Below are 19,446 nucleotides of genomic sequence, written 5' to 3' on the forward strand. Positions count from 1 at the left end.
TAACTGGATGGATTGCAGAGGGGAGCAACCTTATGCAGAGAGCCTAGTTGGGAAACTAGTACATAGTCTAGATGAGAAGAAGAAGGTAGCATGAACTATCTCCAGTGAATATGGGAGGGACAGATCTAGTCAGATTATAATAGGTTTAGTAGAACTTGACAGTTGATTGGTTGTGGGTGGAGAAAAAGGATCTGAAAACATCTTTAGTTTTTTTCTGGGTGACTCCAAGGATAGCAATACTATTATCTAAGAAAGAGTGGGTTGAAGAGGCAGGGAAGAGGGCTCAGCCTACAAACGTCAATTTAAGGTTATTTGCGGATATCTTGGAGAGCTGCTGAGAAGCTACTTAGAAATGTTTAGTATCTTTTTATGTGTAGTTAGAAGCCAGAACTAGAACTGCTGATTTGGGAGCCTTCAGTACATAGGCAATTGTTAGAAACCAAGAGAACATAGGAGGTCTCTGAGGAGATGAATGAGCATCCAGAAAGACCAGAATGGCGTGCAAAGAGTGTTGGGACACATACAAGTTTAAAGGTTGGGTGGGAGAAGAGAGCTGGTGAAGAGGATTTTGGAGGAAATTGTAGAGAGAGGAGACAGATGCTATTGGAGCTGAGGTACTTCTCTCCAAGTATTGGAAAGGGGAGAGTTTGTACTTTGGTGGTACTCCTGTTTAACAGAAGTGAAGAGGGTGAAGATATGATGGGAGACAGTACCCTCTCCTTGTGACAGTGGAGTGAAAGGCCTTCCCCATTGCTCTTGATGAAGCTTTGGGCACATCTAGGAGCTTAGTTCTGTTCACCTTTCTGCTGACAGAAGAGTCTGGGATGATGGGTAAGAATGTGCTCAGCTTTTACAGTGCTGTGAGCCATGAGGGCCACTCAAGAGAGTCAGTGTAGGAACAAATGATTTTTCTCTCTTCCTCTTGCCAGTGATAGCCATCCACATGATGCATGATGGAAGGTGTTTATGCAGGCTGACCTTCCTCAGAGGGAGCCAAACCCTCAGAAACACCTGTGCATGGTACCTGTAGAGTCAGGTCTCCTCATGCACTGAGTCTAATCACTCTCTGTGAATTTAAAAATAGCTATGAGTCATGTGGTATGCACTTTTCAAAAACAGAAGATTCTGTACTACTCAGTGTTATTTGGGGGCTTTTGCATGCAATTTTTAAAATGCTAACACCTTTTTTTTGTAGCCTTTGTCACTGGTGCTGACATAAAGTCCTGGAACCTTCTCTCCATCCTGTGTCTCAAATTCTCCTTCCTCTTTTCCAAACAACTGCTAAGCTCAGTCCCTTTATAAAGTCATTCTTAATTCATCAGAAGACTAGATACACAATTGCTGTGATTCTCTCTTCACTCAACACCCTTTAAATGCTCTCACCCACTGGTGGTGTGTACTTATCGTAAAGACTCATTGAGTTCTGTATTTGCGTAACCCATGTCCTAATCTCTCTTTGTTTATATCCTTATTGTCTCAGACAGGAATCATCTAATGTTAAATTCTTCTGCATCATTCTTCGTGCACAGAGTTTTGTGATCAGATGGTTGCCTATTCAGTGTGTTTGAGGATATTAAGCAAGATTCTCTCGCGACCTTATCTTGTTACCTTTCAGTATATATTTTGGAGAGATAAACAACATAATACTTTCTGGGGTTTTTTTTCTTGACTAGTAGCTTGCTTAGCTCTAAGGTCTTCCTGTTTGTTTTTCTCCCAGTTCTTCCCTCCCATACGCACAAACGATAAAACAAATATCTCAGGAAGAAGGAAAAAAAGACGTGGGAGAGCATTGCTCCATGTTCCACAATAGTAAACAGAGTCTGGTGACCCCACTTTTATCAGTAGCTACTTGACCTCACTTAACCTTCCTGTTAGCTTCTGTTTCCTCCCCAGAAAATGTATTACTTTCCAGGGATTCCAGGAGACCTGATATTCATAAAGGACACAGTAGTGTGAGGTTACCCATGAGGCCCTGGGATAACACCAAGAGTGGAGGATTTCTAGTGGTAGTTCTGACACTAGCTGGTTAGGTCAAACACCTTGGGCACGGTGTTTAAGGGAATGGTTCCCTAAGTATTGATTTCTAGGCAATTAGGTGATTAAATTAAATCCTTTCTGTTCTTTGATCTCCATGGTAGTATGGAGGAAGAGCTTTCACAATTATGTAACACTTGCTACCTGTCAGGTGCTTTTCTAATTATATTACACTTATTAACTCAGGGAGTCATTAAGGTAGCCCTTTGAGGAAGGTTCTCTTGTGCTTCCTGTTCTACAAAGGAGGAAATGGAGACATAGGAGAGTCAACAGTTTGCCCAAGATCACCTAGCTTGGAAGGCAGGAAGCAGAATTCCTGCCCAGGCTCCAGATCCTGCATCCTCAACTACCACCCAGTCCAGCCTGTTGCATAGAAAGGCCAAACAGCTTCCTCAGCTTGGCCCCTTGCAGACACGCCATGGATCTTTGTAAACTGCTGTGCCCTGGCTGTGAAGCAAATTCAGCTTAACAAAGTTGACTCATATTTTTACACCGAATCAAAGTTATTCCCTTTATGCCTTTTATATTCTGGAAATACCTACTTAATTCTTAATATTAAAAGGTGCCATGCTGTAGACTTTCAGTCTCCTATTTAATTTGGTTGCAATCATTTGAAAATTAGGAGACATGATCTCTGCTTTCAGTAGTACTTTAAAATCACTGGTTTCTACAGCTGGGATAGAAAACCTTAGCTTCAGATAGATAGAACAAAAGACTAAAGAGGATGAAGCACTTACTGTTTTGAGATAAAGTTAAGGCAGCTCTACAGAGACTTCAGAGAGATTCCCCTCTCCCACAGGGCCTCAGGTTCACCACATGCAGTCCAGTAGGACTTTTGGCAGTGAAAATGAACCCTGGAGTGGTTTCGTGGCTCCCAGTCATTTGTGCCTTCAAAAGTTCTAAAGAGTGTGTGGGATGACAATCAGATTTTATGAAATAGAATTTTATTTCAAAAGAGTTCATGTTTGTTGTATTTGGCCTAATTATTCTCCACTCCATGGATGGGATGGCTTGTCAAAACTCACTCTGGTGAGACAGAGCAGGTCTCCAGGCCTGCCCACCTCTGAGCCTGGAATGTGAATTTCCCTGCTAGGCACTGAGCCAGCTTCCTATTTACTTAAAGGCACTGAGCATCTCAGGAGGAAAACAGAAGTTGTGATGCAAGTTTTGGCTGCAAAGCACGTTAAGGTTGCCTAACGTGTTTGAAAAAAAGCAAAACAAAACAAAACACATGTGATCTGGAAAATTTCTCCAAGCTTGGGTTGGTTTAAGGTACAAAAGGATTAAATAGTCTTCTTTTTTTGTTTTTTGTTTTTTGTTTTTTTAAGTGCTTTTAACTCAGTCCTAAGGAAACTGAGTCCTAAGGAAAAAGGAGACAGTGCAAACAGCGAGGAAGCCCCCTCCCTGTGTGCTCTGATTATAAAGTGCAGGTCAAGTCTGTACCTGGGCAGAGTGCAATCTGAGAGCTCTTTTTTTCTGTCTGGGGTACTTATCAAGAGAATGTGACAGTGAAAGTCATTTGAAGCCATGGCACCCCTAGCTCCTGTTTTCTTAACCAAACATCTTTCAAATTCCCAGGTGTGTATGAGTGTGTTTTTGTGCTTTTTAAACAAAAAGAGGCCCCTGAGCAAAAGAATACAGAAGAGGAAAGAGGAAAGTTTAGTTAAAATGACCACATAGGAGGGGCTTCTGAGACATCTGGGATATAGAGGTGAACTCGTTCCCAGTGCTATGAGATTAGGAAAAGATTGAGGTGCAGTCCCAGATTGCTTTGGGAAGAAGGAGAGAGGCATTTCACCTTGATTTAGGATTTGGGGGATGCCACTTAGGTTCTGAGACAGATAGGATAAGTCTAAGTTAACTATTCAGAGGGGAGAAAAAGAGGATAGAGCATTCCAGGAGGGGTGGAAGGCAGGAGCGAAGGCATTAAGGGATGACCACCACAGTGGATAGCTGCAAGTAGTTTCTTCCTTAGTCCTTCAGGCTAGAAGGAATCACCTGGAAAATTCATTGGTCCTGTTATTACTATGGCAAGAGCTGTTGGGGGCGGGCGGGGAGGGGGGCAGGATTCAATTCAAGAAATATTAAAAATACAAGTGAGCTGACCTTTTAACCACTCTTCATAGTATTAAGGGTTTAAAAAAGTAAATTCTTGATAATTAGACCCCTGGGGAAATTTAATTTGCATCTAGATGTGATAAGTGTTTAGTAATTCAATACAGATTTTGCACTGGCCAGTATTGAGCTAGGTCTCAGGCTGGTGATAACATATGCTAGATATAATGTGATCATTAGGCCAAATTTTATCATCTGCCCAGCAAAGGAAAATTAAAATCTGATCTTTTTGTTATTACTAAATGGCTTCTGGAAATAATGCAGAAGAGAGCTGTATAAGAGAGTGACTTATGTTCATGTGTGATCCTTATACAGGATTTTAAGAAATTCAGGAATATTGATTATGATGCTATCCCCATAGGACTGAGAACAGTGATATAAGTATCTTCTTGAGACAGATGGGAAACCTGAGAATGAAAATAATTAGGCTAATTGCCAAAGGTTTTACAAATACACATCCCAAAATAAGAACTGAAGCAGGTAGAATTTTAACTGTGCCAGAGCCTCTGAAAGTATTGGTGTCTTAACCAGATTCATTTTCTCTATTTCTGCATTTCATTCTTGAGGTTTCTGATGTAAACCCTAATTTTTACTGTTAAGTAGAAAGTAGCAATTGATATCTCTATACCATATATTCTTCCTAGCATTCTTATAGAAAAAACAATCCTAGAAGTTGAATTGCTGAATTAAAAAAAAATGTACATTTACAGCTTTGACAGGTATTGTCAAATTGGTCTCAAAATATATATATTCTTGAAATAGCTGCATGTGTTAAATGCTACCATGGGCTCCGTTCTGTGCTGAATGCTTTCATTGCAATACCTCTTTCAGTCTTTGGAAAAACCTATGAGAAAAGCATTACCTGGTTTTATGGATGGGAAGACTGAGGCTTTGCAGGGTAGGCACAGCCAGAAGGTGGCAGAGCAGGACTGGAGCCCAGTTAAACTCCTACCAGCAGAGAGGAGGTGCCTATTTCCCCATTCCCTTGTAAGCATAGGCACATTAGCAATCCTTATAAACATCTACCGATTTAAGTAAAATGTCATTTACCTCCTGATTTTTATATGTCTGTCTTTGATAGGATTGGACATCTGGTATGTTTATTGTCTGTCTGCATTTATAGTTTTATAAATTGCCTGTTCACCTCCTCTGCCCCATTTTTACTAGTTTGTTCATCCCTTTTTATTATTAATTTCTACATATTATAAATAGTAACCCTTTGTCATATTTTGCAAATCCCTTTCCCCCTGTTTGTTGTGTTTAACTTTCTGGCTTAACACACTGGTTTATGTGTCTTTTGCCAAATAGAACTTTAAATTCCTTAAATTGGGGGTACCTGCGTGGCTTAGTGGTTGAGTGTCTGCCTTCAGCTCAGGGAGTGATCTCGGGGGTCCCAGGATTGAGTCCCACATCGGGCTCCCTGCATGGAGCCTGCTTCTACCTCTGCTTCTGCCTCTGCCTGTGTTTCTCATGAAAAATAAATGCAATATTTAAAAAAATCTACAAACATTAAAAAAATAAATTCCTTAAATTGCAGGTTTGTGAGTCTTCTATAGTTTTAGAGTATTGTTACGCTTATCCCATCCTAGGAGTATATATTTTTTCCCTTATTTTTCCATAACTTCCTCCTTAACATTTACCTGAGGTTATTTTGGTATAAGGAGTGAGATAAAGATATTTTCTAAAAGGCTAACTAGTTATCTAAACACTATTCATAATCTCTCATTTCCCATTAATTTGAACTATGTTCTCTTTAAGAAAAATTGATTCCTAGTTTTGGACTTTTCTTGAAGTGATAGCATGCTGTTTTAGTCACTGTAACTTTGTTTTATCATGTAGGACAAGTCTTCCCTCATTAGAATTTTTGGACAGTTTTTAAATATCTATGGTTTCGGGGATCCCTGGGTGGCTCAATGGTTTGGCGCCTGCCTTTGGCCCAGGGCGCGATCCTGGAGTCCCGGGATCGAGTCCCGCGTCGGGCTCCTGGCATGGAGCCTGCTTCTCCCTCTGCTTGTGTCTCTGCCTCTCTCTCTCTCTCTCTCTCTATGTCTATCATGAATGAATGAGTGAATGAATGAATGAATAAATAAATAAATAAATCTTAAAAAAAATCTTAAAAAAAATCATGACCAGGTGCAGCACTAAGTATTTTATTTCTTTTTTTATTTTTGAAGATTTTATTTATTTATTTGAGGGAGAAAGGGGGCTGGAGCACAGAGAGAATGGGAGAAGCAGACTCCCCACTGAGCAGAGAGCCCAATGCAGGGCTTGATCCCAGGATCCTCAGATCATGACCTGAGCCAAAGGCAGACATTTAACCAACTGAGCCACCCAGGTGCACAATATTTAATTTCTTTAAAAAAGCATATATATTAATATATGTCACTTAAAAATTTATTGTTTTGCTACTTGATTTGCTTTGTAATCATATATATATATATATGTATGTATGTATGTATGTGTGTGTATTTATTTATTTTAAGATTATAAAGCTTTACTCTGAGAAGGGATCTATAAGTTTCACTAGGCTAAGGAGTCCATGACATGAAAAATGATTACTAACCCCCAATTTATTTTTTCTGATATATCTTCAGATATATCCATTATATCTTTTAGTCCTGGGATTGTATCACATAGTTCCCTTCAAAAAACAGGGCGCTTCTTTGCTTCTCTATTCTTAAACAGGTTTAAATGTTAATATCATCTTGTTTTTAAAGGCTGCAAATAATTTACCCATGAAACCATCTGGGCCTGGCTGATTTTCAAGAGGCGGTCCATAGAAAATCTTACCAATTTTTTTTCTAAATAAATCCACCTGTTTGGTTTATGTAGCTCTTATTCAGTTAGTTTGGGTCATTTGTGTTTTCACAGAAATCTATTTCTTCCAGGTTTTGAAATTTATTAGCAGATTATTTTTGTGTTACTCCTTAAGTTTTCTTTGCATTGAAATGATTAATTGAAAAGCTTTATTGAAGTAATCTTTTATTAATCACAAATCTCTGCACACATTGCAAAAGTTCTAGTATAATTATGTGGAAGAAATAATTTACTGTTTTTAGATGGGGCGCAGTTTTGATTCTTCAAACTAGGAGCCACTATTTCTAAAAATGTGAAGTTGGAAAAGGAACTTTGCCCCAAGTCCGGGTTTCTACCCATTCCGGACATGGTGTTGGGGACTGATGCTTTAGGCCAGTACCCTCACTGTGCTGCTGCTGTTCCCTCCTTCTATTTGTGAGGATGGCAGAAAGAGTTACCTACTGGTATTTATAGCCAGTCAATGGCCCCGAGGCCCCACACAGCTGGATAGGAGCTAGAAGACCAGGTTGATACCTCATACTGGAACATTAGAACCCTGGGGAACCTATGGTCTGTGCCAGAGCCACTGGTCCAAGATAGCCAGGTATAATTAAGCAGTCGGTAATCTCAGAGTTCACTTAGGTCCGACCCTTACAAATTAAGAGTCCTAAGGTCCCTAGGAAGCATGATGATGTTCTGGGGTATTTTGCATCTTCAATAAAGAAGAAACAATGTGGAGAGTATTTGAGCTATTATGCTTTCTTATACATTAGATACAGCTAGATTCATTTGCACATTAATCTTTTTTTCCTCTCTTTTAATGTACAGCCACTCTCCAGAGAGACCGAATCTTCAAACATTTTACCAGGAAGCGCCAAAGGGCTATGCGAAGGCGAGTCCACCAGATCAATGGACACAAGTTTATGGCCACGTACCTGAGGCAGCCCACCTACTGCTCTCACTGCAGGGAGTTTATCTGGTATGAGGTTCCTGGCTTCTCTCTTCCTAGGAGCTTCTTTCTATAATCAAGGCCTCCTCTGGTTGTGTGTAGTTTCATAGGAAGCATGATTATGAAGAATTGTTTTAGGATCTGATTTTTGCTTTTTATTCTAATATATTGATCCAGCAATTTTAATTCCCAATAAAAAAGAATCTAAATTTACAGATCCAAGTTTTAGATGTTATTTCTTCTTCCAATCATTTGGGGAAAGGTGCTAATGAATCATTAACTGGTTAAGAGGCACTAATTAGGGAGACTAATCAATCAATATATAGATAATAAATTGGATAATCAGCCACTAAGAGAGAAAAAAAAACAGCAGTATTGCTTTAAAAAAAGTATGACTCATGTGATAGGTTACAGAAATTAATTATTGTAAGTACAGTGAGCATACAGTGTATGTGGCCAAAGGTAATAACTTATAGTGATTGCATACTATAATCCTTGGTATTAAGGAATTGCAATAATTAACAGTTGAGAAATTCTAGATAAATTGGGGCAATATCTTACTATACGTGTGACTGAAGCTTAAGCCTCAGTGGCAAATCTATACTGTAAAATAAATTTGTTAATTGCTATCATCATTTAGAGCCAACATTAAACACATTTATTTGGAAAGGGAAGAAGGAAACGATCCCTTACACACATCCAAAAATGTACACATACATGCCCATCTCTGAAGGAGAAAAGACATATGAGTATAGCATAAAAGGAAATCCTTGTTTTTGTTGCAAACTTTAGTCATTTTGTTTAAGTCAAAAGCACTTGGTTCAGAGTAAATTTTTTTGAGTTATCAATCAATGAGTTTGTGGTTTGGTTTTGTGTGTGTGTGTGTGTGTGTGTGTGTGTGTGTTTGTGTGTGTGTGATTACTTTGGTTTAAAAGTACCTGCTACCTTTTAGCAGTCAGAGTCCAGGGTTAGTGTTTCTGGCATTTTACATTAAGAATAGAGTCTTGTCTAAACCAAAGACCTTAAACTGGCTGTTGATATGATGCCTACAAATGTGCCATCACAATTCTAGTCTTCAGAAAGAAACAGTTCCTGCTGTGATAATTGAACAAATCAAAAGTGCTGGCCACTTTGAGCCCATTTTCCACTCTTGTGGGATCTGTATTCTCTAGTTAGGTGTTGTCCACCTCTCTCCTTGTGGTTTTCCTGACCTGAAAGGTCTGCCACTCTTCATTTCATGTCACATCATTCTGCCTCCCTCCTTTCTGTGACTTGCCTACCCTTGTGGGCATTTGTGGTGACAACCTGGGACCTCAACTAACGTTCTCAGTGGAAACTTTTTTTTTGATAATTTCACTAAATTTTTTCCACCAAGAAAACATTAACTCCCACTCAACTAGCCTTCGCTTGCACATTCTCTCTTTCTTTCTCACTCACACACACACACACCCATATACACAGGCACACACACACAATATAATATTAATGTATGTTACATATATATGGTTAAGAGTATATACTCTGGCATTCAGTCTCATCACCAACTAAATGTGTGAACCTAGATAAGGTATATAATCCATCAATATTTCCTTATTTGTAAAATAAAGATAATTTTTTTGCTTACATTATGAATTTTTATATAGATCTTAAAATGCTAGGTGCCATTCTAAGCATTTTACATTATCACCTCTTTCTATCTTCATGACAGCCCTATGAAGTAGGTACTGTGGTCATTACTGCCCTTCATAGATGAAGAAACTATGGTTCAAAGGAGTTAATGATGTGTCCCAAATCATGCCTAGGCCGTTTGGTTTCAGAGTCTGTGCTGTGAGCCTTCCTGTTATGCCTGCTACCTCTCATGACTTTTGCGAGGATTAAATGAGATGCTATATGTCAGCAATGTGGCTTGGTTCCTGGCACATCTCCAGGCTTAATAAACTATGGTCTGTGTTAAATGAGAATGGGGATAATGTCATCACTGCCCAGAGAATATCCTAGGGGAGAGACCAAGATGACAGCTGTGGGCCTGACGGGCATCTTGTGGCAGCACTTCTGTGCCTCACCCCTTGTTGAACTCTAAGGGCTGATGGGGGCACAAAGAAGAGGGAGGGAGCCTCAGGCCAGGCAGCTTCTGTAGGCTCAGCTGTTTACTTCACAACCTGTGGATCTTTATGAGTATGTGAGTGCAAATGTAAGGTGGAGTGATCCTTCAGGCTGAGGCTCAGTCACAAGACCAGATGAGGACATGGGGTTTGCCATAGAGGGAGGTGGGTGGAATGAAGATCACCAATATCCACCTGTGTATATCACTGGAGCATTCTGGTCATCAGGTGACTTCCTCTGTCTTTGTGGTAACAAGGGCTCAGAAAGCACCTCATCTTTGCTTCTTCTCTGAAATTATGCTTTTCATAAAGGAGCAAAGGATGGCATGCATTTGTTTTCCTTAAGTAAAGTGAGAACTTAAGTACTATGACTACAGGAGGATTGTGGCTGAAATAGACTGATGATGACTTTTTTCTCTGTTGTCTTGAACAGGGGAGTATTCGGGAAACAGGGTTATCAATGTCAAGGTAAGAAAACATTTTAAAAACTATGTTTAATCTTGTTCCTATGTTAAAAACTGATTATACTAAGAGGAGACAGATACATTTCATTAATATTGTGATAAATAACTCTGCAGGTCAAATGAGACCCCCTATAGAATTGCAAATTTTAGTGTGGTTTAAATTTTGGCTATGTTTTAGATAACATAAAAGGAATATTTTTATTTCTAAAGCTGAGATACCTAATAAAGTTTGTTTAAAGTTTTGCCTCTGCAATAACATGAAAACACTGAAAGGTAATGCCATATTGTGAGCAGTACCCTTAAATCTTGAAGCTAAATTTTTCTTTTACAACCCTGTTGTTAATAGGGGTGAGAAATGGCACAGTGTTGTCTCTTAACCTACATAGGGAATAGAAGTTATTACCCCAGTTGCTTTTTGATTTTCTAATTTTAAAAAATGTAAGAAATGTTCAAAGTTAATACGTTAATAATCTTGTAAGTTATTATGAATTAAATTTATTTTGATTTTCACAATTCTAAGATAAAACCAATTTACTAGTGTTCCAAATGGGAGGAGTTAAAGAAGGCTCTTACTCATATTTAGCCAGACTGGATTGGTTTGTCTTTTATTTGGACTACCTTTGTTGTTGGCTTGAGCATCATCACACAATACATAGGGTACCTATCTTCTTGATTTGCATTCTACAGGTGATTGGTAAAATAGCACTACCTATCCTAGCCTCTATGTCAGTAAGGAAATCCTGCCTTCTCTTCTGGAGAAGGTGAGGTAAGAACATTCTTTCCTTTAGAATGGTATAGGACATACTCTTGGATATAATTTTCACTTTAACATGTATGAGCAATTCTATTGGGTTCTCAAATTTAGAAAAATAGAATATATAATCAATATGACTTTAATTGACTTTATGCTATTAATCTTAGTCCCAAATGAGAACATAGTTCACATATAAGAATTGATATTACTTTTTGGTCCCTCTCCAGCACAGGGACATGTCCTGCAGTCAACTCTGATCTGTCTTATGCTTTTAGTGCCAGGATATTTGATGGACTGATTCTCAGTGGGCCACTTGTTGTTGAAAGAACAGGAAAGAATGTTGATCAGGAGATATGAAGACCCCAATATGTTCACATCTTGTTAAGGGACATAAAACCAAATACTTGGTTTGAGAAGGGTATACCATGCTAACACTAATCAATAGACAAGGCTGACTTCAGAACTAAGAGGCATTATGTAATGATAAAGGGGCCCGTTTTTCAAGAAGACCTAATACTCCCTAACATGTAGGCACCTAACAATAGAGAGTCAAAATACGTGAGGCAAAAACTGATAGAACTGTGAGGGTATATAGACAAATCTTTTGTTACAGTTGGAGACTTCAATATCTCAGTAGCTGATAGGTCCAGCAGGCAGAAAATCTGTAAGGATATCACAGTTTGATTAAATTGACATTTATAGACTACCTCACCTAACAATAGCAGAATACACATTGTTCTCAAGCTCGCAAGGAGTATTTATCAATATAGACCATATTCTGGCCCATGATATAAGCCTTAACAAATTTAAAAGAATAGAAGTCATAAAGGAATAGAATCATAAAACGTTTCTTTTCAGACCACAGTGGAATTAAAGTACACGTGAATCACAGAAAGATAGCTGGAAAGTGGAAAGCCCCCCAAATATTTAGAGATTAAACAACACATTTGAAATAACACACGGATAAAAGAAGACTCAAGAAAAAATAATAAATGTTTCAAACCAAATGAAAATAAAAGTACATTTTATCAAAATTTTGGGATGCAGCAAAGGCAGTACTCAGAGGAAAGTTTATAGCATTAAATGCATACATTAAAAAGGAAGGACCTAAAATCAGTATCTAAGTTTTCGTCTTTAAGGAAATTAGATAAAGGAGAGAAGCTTAAAGTAAGCAGAAGAAATAAGATTAAAGCATAAATCAGTAAAATTGAAATTAGGGAAACAATAGAGAAAATCCACCAAATAATAAGCTGATTCTTTAAAAAGTTCAATAAAATTGGTAAACTTCTAGCCAAGCTAATGACAAAAATAACCAAACCTCAGATGCTTGAGAATATAAGATTTTTCTATGTGAGGGATGGTTTTGAGATCCCCTCATCTAAAAAGGCAAATTCTCTGGGAACTTTCAATTTGGTTCTCCTGCAAATTAAGCCTGCTGAAAGCTAGATTTGTTTTAAAGTATATTACTATTTGCTGACATGTCATCAGTGTTTACGTACTTAATCCTAAAAACCTCTACATGTCTTGAAAGATCTAAAAAAATAACATGTATTTTCATACTGCTCCACTGTAATTGCTCATCTTTTAATGGCAAACTGAACTCTGTCTGCCCTATGTCAGTTATCCAGATGGAAATGGGGGAAAAATGTTTGAAAGTTCTAAGTATTCAAATAGTTGATTGAGTCATTCTGCAAATATTTAATGAGTGCCTACTTTGTTCAAGGCATCATGCTGCCTGGGAAGTCTAAGGCCATTGGAGGCTATGTGTGGAAGAGTTGACACTGGGGGGCAGGCTAAGGGTTGTAAGAGAACCAAGGAGAGAGAGATAGTTTGGTCTAGAAGGGGCACCAAGGGTAGTATATTTTCATGGAAGAGGCATTTCTCAAGTGTGTCTTATCATAAACATAAGTAGTTAGACAATAGACAAAGAGAATGTCCTAGGGATTGAGTAAGACACGGTCAGTGTGTGGGGAAGAGCAAAGGCTTACTCCAGGAAGAGCAGCCAGTCTAGTTTCTCCAGGAACAAAGAGTGCCCAGAAAAGAAAGGTAACAGGAAGCTTGGGGTAGCTTCCAGAAGGCCTGAAACCCACCTGGGAAATTTGAACTCAACTCACTGGCCGCGAGAGGCTATTGAAGGTTTAGATCGTGGGGCAAGGTGACCAGGATTATATCGTGAGAGGATTCCTGTGGTGGTGAGTGCAGGTGTTATTAAAGACAGAAAGGATGAAGTAGGCTCAAGATGTGAGTGCGAATAGTTTGGATGTAAGCAGAGGCATGAGTTAGGGTAATGGTATTGATTATGGGAGGGGTGGGTGCCCTGGATGCCCGTGTGTGGGCCAGACACCCAAATCAAGTCACCTTGGCATGGTGTAGCCCTTGTTGACTCTGTTAGGACTGGCTGACCGTGAGGCTCTAATGAATGTGTAACCATGCATTTAATTCCCTAGTGTGCACCTGTGTTGTCCATAAACGCTGCCATCATCTAATTGTTACAGCCTGCACTTGCCAGAACAATATTAACAAAATGGATTCAAAGGTAAGAAGATCGTAGTTTGCTAATTAAGTGCCTGCACAAGCTTATTTGCACATCAATTCTATTCTCTCTCTTCTCTCTCTCTCTCTCTCTCTCTCTCTCTCTCTCTCTCTCTATTTTTCTCACTCCATCCCTTTTCCACTTCCCTTCCACACTCCTTGAAGTGAATGGTGGTATCAGAATTGAATTTTCTCTCCTTTTTATATTATGGTATTTTTATTTCTCTGCTTGTGTAGCATGACCTGTCCTTGAGTTGATCCCATTAGTGACCAGCTGGTCACAAGCTCTCAGCATCAGTTTTTTCTAATTTGGAGAGAGTTTTGGAGGCTTAAAAGATCTCTGAGGTTGGCATCAAATGACTAGTATTTGAATGCAGAATCCAGCCTCTGCCAGCTAACCTCTCTGTCAGCCTCAGTCTTAAAATGTGATCTCTATTTCCTTCACATGACTTTTGTGAGGCTTACGCAAGATAGAACTGATGTGAAAAGTATTTGTTAACTGTCAGTTGTGCCTCCTCAATAAGGTGACTGTTAGCCCCCTCCGGTGTCTTCCAAAATTTCAGGGAGGATGCGCTTCTATATATAAAGGCTTGAATCTTGTTCTTGTCACTCACATTGCATTCAGCCGGGCTGGGCACAATCTAAATGTGGGGATAGAAAGCAGATGGAGTACTGCTGACAGTGAGTGGTGGATTTGCAGACGCATGAGAGAGTCTGACTTTGAGCTCAGTATTGCTTGCAGCACACAGATAGGACGACTGCTCAAGAGCACGTGCAGAGGTACGTGCTACTGCTTTTATGAGAAAGAGACCAGCAAAGTTTCAAGAGGAGTTATAATTGCTGCACTCCTTGTCACATGTGAATCTGCTGTTGTTTCGAATTGTGACATAGGGATGCCTGGGTGGCTCAGCGGTTGAGCGCATCTGCCTTTGGCTCAGGGCATGATCCTGGAGTACCAGGATCGAGTCCCACATCGGGCTCCCTGCATGGAGCCTGCTTTTCCCTCTGCCTATGTCTCTGCCTTTCTCTTTCTATGTCTCTCATGACTAAATATATAAAGTCGTTAAAAACAAACAAACAAAACCAAATTGTGACATAGACCATAGAGCATATGCCTAGTCTGATTATGTGCTGGAAGCAGTTGGTGAGATTAAAGCAGGACCTTTGCACTCAGATTGTAAAATGCAAATGCTGGGCAAAGCCACTAGGAAGCCACTAGAGTGTCACCATGGAATGAATTCCTTCTGTGGTTCCATGCCCTTTGGATGCCACCCTCTCCTCCCAGGTCCCCACCAATACAATATCTGGAAAAGCCGGTGGTGTTAGCAAGTGTATTTGGTCTATAAGAGACCTGTTTAATCCTGAAGTTAAAAGGTTCTAGGAAATAGACATGGGTGTGAGGGAGTTGTCAAGGAGAGAAATACAGCCTGAATATAAAGATGATAAAAAGGTCATTTATCACCATTTATCTCCCCAAATGGTGAACCATCTGATGCACACTACACCCCTTCTTTTTAGTCTTATTGGTTAGAAAATGTGCTCAGCCTGGCGAGGAAGGCCTGAGTACAGTGAAATAATCTACCTAGCTCAGGTGTCATGGTAACACTTTGCGTTTGGGGGCCTCCTGTTACAGTTTCTACAAAAGATGTTGGTGTGGCATTCTAGCTCTTGTGCTTCTATTTCCCTTTTACAGATTGCTGAACAGAGGTTCGGAATCAACATCCCACACAAGTTCAGTATTCACAACTACAAAGTACCAACGTTCTGCGATCACTGTGGCTCGCTGCTCTGGGGGATAATGCGACAAGGACTTCAGTGTAAAAGTGAGATGCTAGGGTGCTGGGTACCCACTTCATGAAAGCACCAAGCTACAAGCTTTCAGAATCCTATAGGTTCAGCCTCTGACCTAGGATCGATGGTTTAAGGCACTTTGTGAATTATATCTTAGTAGTCTGTGCTTATGTGTTCCTGGTCAGGCATGTAAAGAGAGCTACATCTGGTCTAAAAGATTTCCTAAATGTCTATTCAGCCAGTTGTTAAACTCAGTGTTCTGTGTAGCTGGCTGTCATCTGTTTAGTGCTTAGGGCCTGCTAGTTGTTGCATATTTTAATAGATATTTGAAAGAGGGAAAAATGGGATCTTGGTCAGAAACGGAAGGTGGTAGGAGGTGAGGTGGCCGAAGGAGAGGCTTCGGTTATGAGTAAGAACCGGCAGGAGAGTAGGTCCAGCGACCTCACCAGAAATAAGCAGGAATCGAGTAAAAGCACGAGAAAAGCTGCCCTGGGTCTTTTCCTCAAAGAGGTGGATAGAGATTGGAGAGGTAGGTGGGGTGAAGGATGCTTGAGCTTTGGCCATGGACTTGTGCTTCAGTAACTCTGCCCAATGGAGCTTGAGTTGGGAACTTTGGCCTTAGCAAAGGGTCTGAGAGTAAGGTGTGATTCCTGTCCTGTTAGGAGCTGGGGAGTGTCAAGTTGTCTCCCACTGAGTGTTGCCATGACAATCTGGCTGTCATGGGGGTGCAGTCCCCTGCGGAAATACAGGTGAATTTCAGCCTGAAGCTCTAGATAAATCCTGAGTCACTGCGGGAGGCAGAGTTGATGTCATTGCAGGCAGACAACTTCCATCAAGTGTCTGGACTCACCAAGCCTGCTCTGCCAACATAGAGGGACTAGTCACCTGTCTTTAGGAGAGGCAAATTTTAAAAATATCTTTAGAACGTCATTTAATAATTCTTTTTTCCTAGAAACATGAAATAATTCTTTTTCAACCAAAACAGCAACCAGCTCATGTGTAGCTTTGGTTCAGGCACTGCTTGATCTGAAGTTGGATGGTCACCCCTAGGTGTGGGTTTCATTGCAAAAGTCACTTTCTGCTTTTGTATAGTTGTTGCTGTCACGCAGGACCAGGCGTGGGGCTCATCTGCATTGTTCTTGTCCCTCGTGGCCTGAGGGTAGCACACACACAATGATCTATCTCCTGTAATTTTTGCTTTTATTGTCACATGGTCCTTTAGAGAGGGCACTGCAGGTGTGCGTCTCTGTACTGGCTTTCACCATGAAGCTAATGAAGCTTAAGCCTCAGGGTGCCTTCCCTGCAAGGGTATCTTCCAGAACTCTCCACTTGATTGGATATTCTTTCTCTTAAAGAGAGCACCCTAAATTACATAAATCCAGACCCCACAGAGCCTGGATCTGTGTCTGCTTCCAACGATGGGTTGACATTCCTGATGCAGGAATATGTTGCCTGCGGTTTGAGTTCTGCCTCCCAATCAGCAGGGCCCCAGTAAAGAAACTGTGTCAGAACTTTCTGCTGATTAGACCTTGGGTCCCTTCATCCTCCCAGGTCAGTTACCTCTGCACCAGGAATTTAGCTTGCTCTTCTCTCCTCTTCCAACTGCCATTTACTTTGACCTTTAAAAAAGTTTCTTCTCTCCCCCATGAAGTAGTTAGAAGCGCAGGCTGCAAGCAGTGAGAACCACAGCCCCACAGGATGCTGTACCCTGTGCTGTGAGGGCCACCCAACCACAACAATATTCAGAAAGAGAGCTTTAGAGGTTTTTCTCTCAGAAACACCGTTTCCATCCTGTCTGAACAGCAATCTATATGTGGCATTTAGATTGTTACCTTTTATTGAGGGATACAGGCAAAAGCATAGAGTCAATTGACATGATGCCTTGTTAATTGACTGAAACTTCACTGGGATGAGCATTTTGATTTCTGTATTGAATCATGCTGTTAAATCGGCTTTGACTACTACGTATCATTTAGATGAATGTCTTTCATCAAGTCACGGTGAAAAAGTGGATTTGAAATTTATTATTTATCAGTGTGCCAGGCTTTCTGCTTCTGCATAAAATGGAAATGGGAAAAATGTCAGAGTTTGTTTGGAGTGTGAATTCAGTTTAATGAGAAGATGGCATTGTGCAGCCTGTACAATTCCTCTGTCATCATCTTTCAGGTTATTAAAGTTCTTTTTTGCAGTGTATGTTGAATATTGCACCTTCCTGAATGTGGATTCTCATCTCTTCCCCCCTCCAGTATGTAAGATGAATGTCCACATTCGATGTCAGGCGAACGTGGCACCTAACTGTGGTGTAAATGCAGTGGAGCTAGCCAAGACCCTGGCAGGAATGGGCCTCCAGCCCGGAAATATTTCTCCAACCTCGGTGAGACTTTGCTTTTTGCAATGTATTGCAATTTAGACGTTGTTCAGATGTGGCAAGTCCGAATGAGTGCATGTGGCATAATCAAAGTTCCTAATCTCAGCAAACACAATAAACAAGATTTATTGTATTTTTTAAGAGCATTTTGTTCCACCAAGAAGATTCTGTATACAGTTATATGACATGAAATAACAAGCATGCAGATATAGCAGGAAGCAGAAGAAGTTTGTTTTTTTTTTTTTTTTAAATTAGCTTCCTGTGGTCTGGTACAGCCCTGGAGTCCAGGGCCCTGGGTTTTCCTCTTAGCTGGGGCCCCTGCAGTATAGTTGACTAGCAACTCTGGAGCCTCTGCTTCCTCCCCTCTAACAGGGTTGAACTTGAAGATCTTTGAGGTTCTCCACAGCTCTGGAGTCTAGCTGTTCTGCAGTTTTTGTTTATGGATTGTGAATTTATCTCTCAAGCTCAGCGACAATCAGGAGTTCCTTCCTCTTGGCTCTTGGGAGTGGGTGGGGTAGTCAGTTGCCGTGGGCATGTTTTGTCTTACAGCCTCCCTGAGTCACCTCCACTTGCTGTGACCGTTAGAGCCTCGACTGCTTCCCAGACTCATGTCCTATTGCTGCCTTCCTGGCTGGGCCTGCAGAGCACTGGGAAAGAGCCATGGCTACTGTTGTGGTTTGTGAAAGGTTTAGCTTGATATCCGGTTTAGGAAAATTCTAGACTTAACTGTTAAATATTTCTGGGTACTTAGGAAGGGAAGCACCATCACTGTCACTGTTCTGGGTTATCCAGAAACGTCCATAATCACCACCCTGTTTCCTTGTTATGGGTAGATTAGGGACTTGGACTGAGATTATATTCCTTTATTTCAGGAAAGTGTTAGCAATGTCTGATGTTTAGCCCATGGATGGACAGGTGGGATGCTGATGCCATGAGGGGGATTTCTAATGCATGGGACAACTGTTCCAAAGGGCATAGATTAAGGAATTCAGCCTGCACCAGGGCTCCTAAAATGTAATGAGAATAAGACAGACCAAGTGGCACAATAGGCAGTGCCATTTGTCATTTGTCCCTTGAACCAAGTATCTTTAATGTTATGATATTTAAAAGTGAAAAAAACAAAATTACCTGTTATTTGACAGTACGACATGAAAAAGAATCTTAAGTCTATCAAAAGAGAAGAATGAGTTAAAACAAAAGATTGAGAAATACTGGCTTAGAGTTTTCTAGCTAATACCAGCCCAACCAGGGGAAGTATTTAAGTGGAGGAAGTGAGATTCAAGCTAGTAAAGTTTTTTTATCTTTGCAATATTTATGATCAGAGATCTGGGGGAGAAACTACTAAAAGCAATTGGATTTTTAAGATGATCCATTTTATATCAATAATAACTGTTTTATTGGATTGAGTAAGTAAAATCCTTGTAGCTTCAAGCAATTGCACAGTTGTTGTTTATTGAAAACATTGCTTAGAAGTTGCTCCAGATAAGCCGGGGGTTTTCAGCTAAATAGGTCAAGAGCTTCAGAATGTTAGACTTTTGATC

The 19,446-nt window shown here is 40.3% G+C and overlaps 1 protein-coding gene across 1 annotated transcript in view; it reads left to right on the top strand.

Annotated features, from left to right (window-relative positions):
• Nucleotides 1-19,446, top strand: part of PRKCH (protein kinase C eta) — a 157,028-nt gene that overhangs the window by 108,827 nt on the left and 28,755 nt on the right. The window contains exons 3-7 of the mRNA XM_072761707.1: nucleotides 7,774-7,924; nucleotides 10,430-10,464; nucleotides 13,662-13,750; nucleotides 15,440-15,569; nucleotides 17,784-17,911. Coding sequence (XP_072617808.1) covers nucleotides 7,774-7,924; nucleotides 10,430-10,464; nucleotides 13,662-13,750; nucleotides 15,440-15,569; nucleotides 17,784-17,911 — 533 coding nt within the window. The remainder of the gene's footprint in view (nucleotides 1-7,773; nucleotides 7,925-10,429; nucleotides 10,465-13,661; nucleotides 13,751-15,439; nucleotides 15,570-17,783; nucleotides 17,912-19,446) is intronic.

The sequence above is a fragment of the Vulpes vulpes genome, chromosome 6 (genome assembly GCF_048418805.1).
Source record: "Vulpes vulpes isolate BD-2025 chromosome 6, VulVul3, whole genome shotgun sequence".
NCBI classification, from domain to species: Eukaryota; Metazoa; Chordata; class Mammalia; order Carnivora; family Canidae; genus Vulpes; species Vulpes vulpes.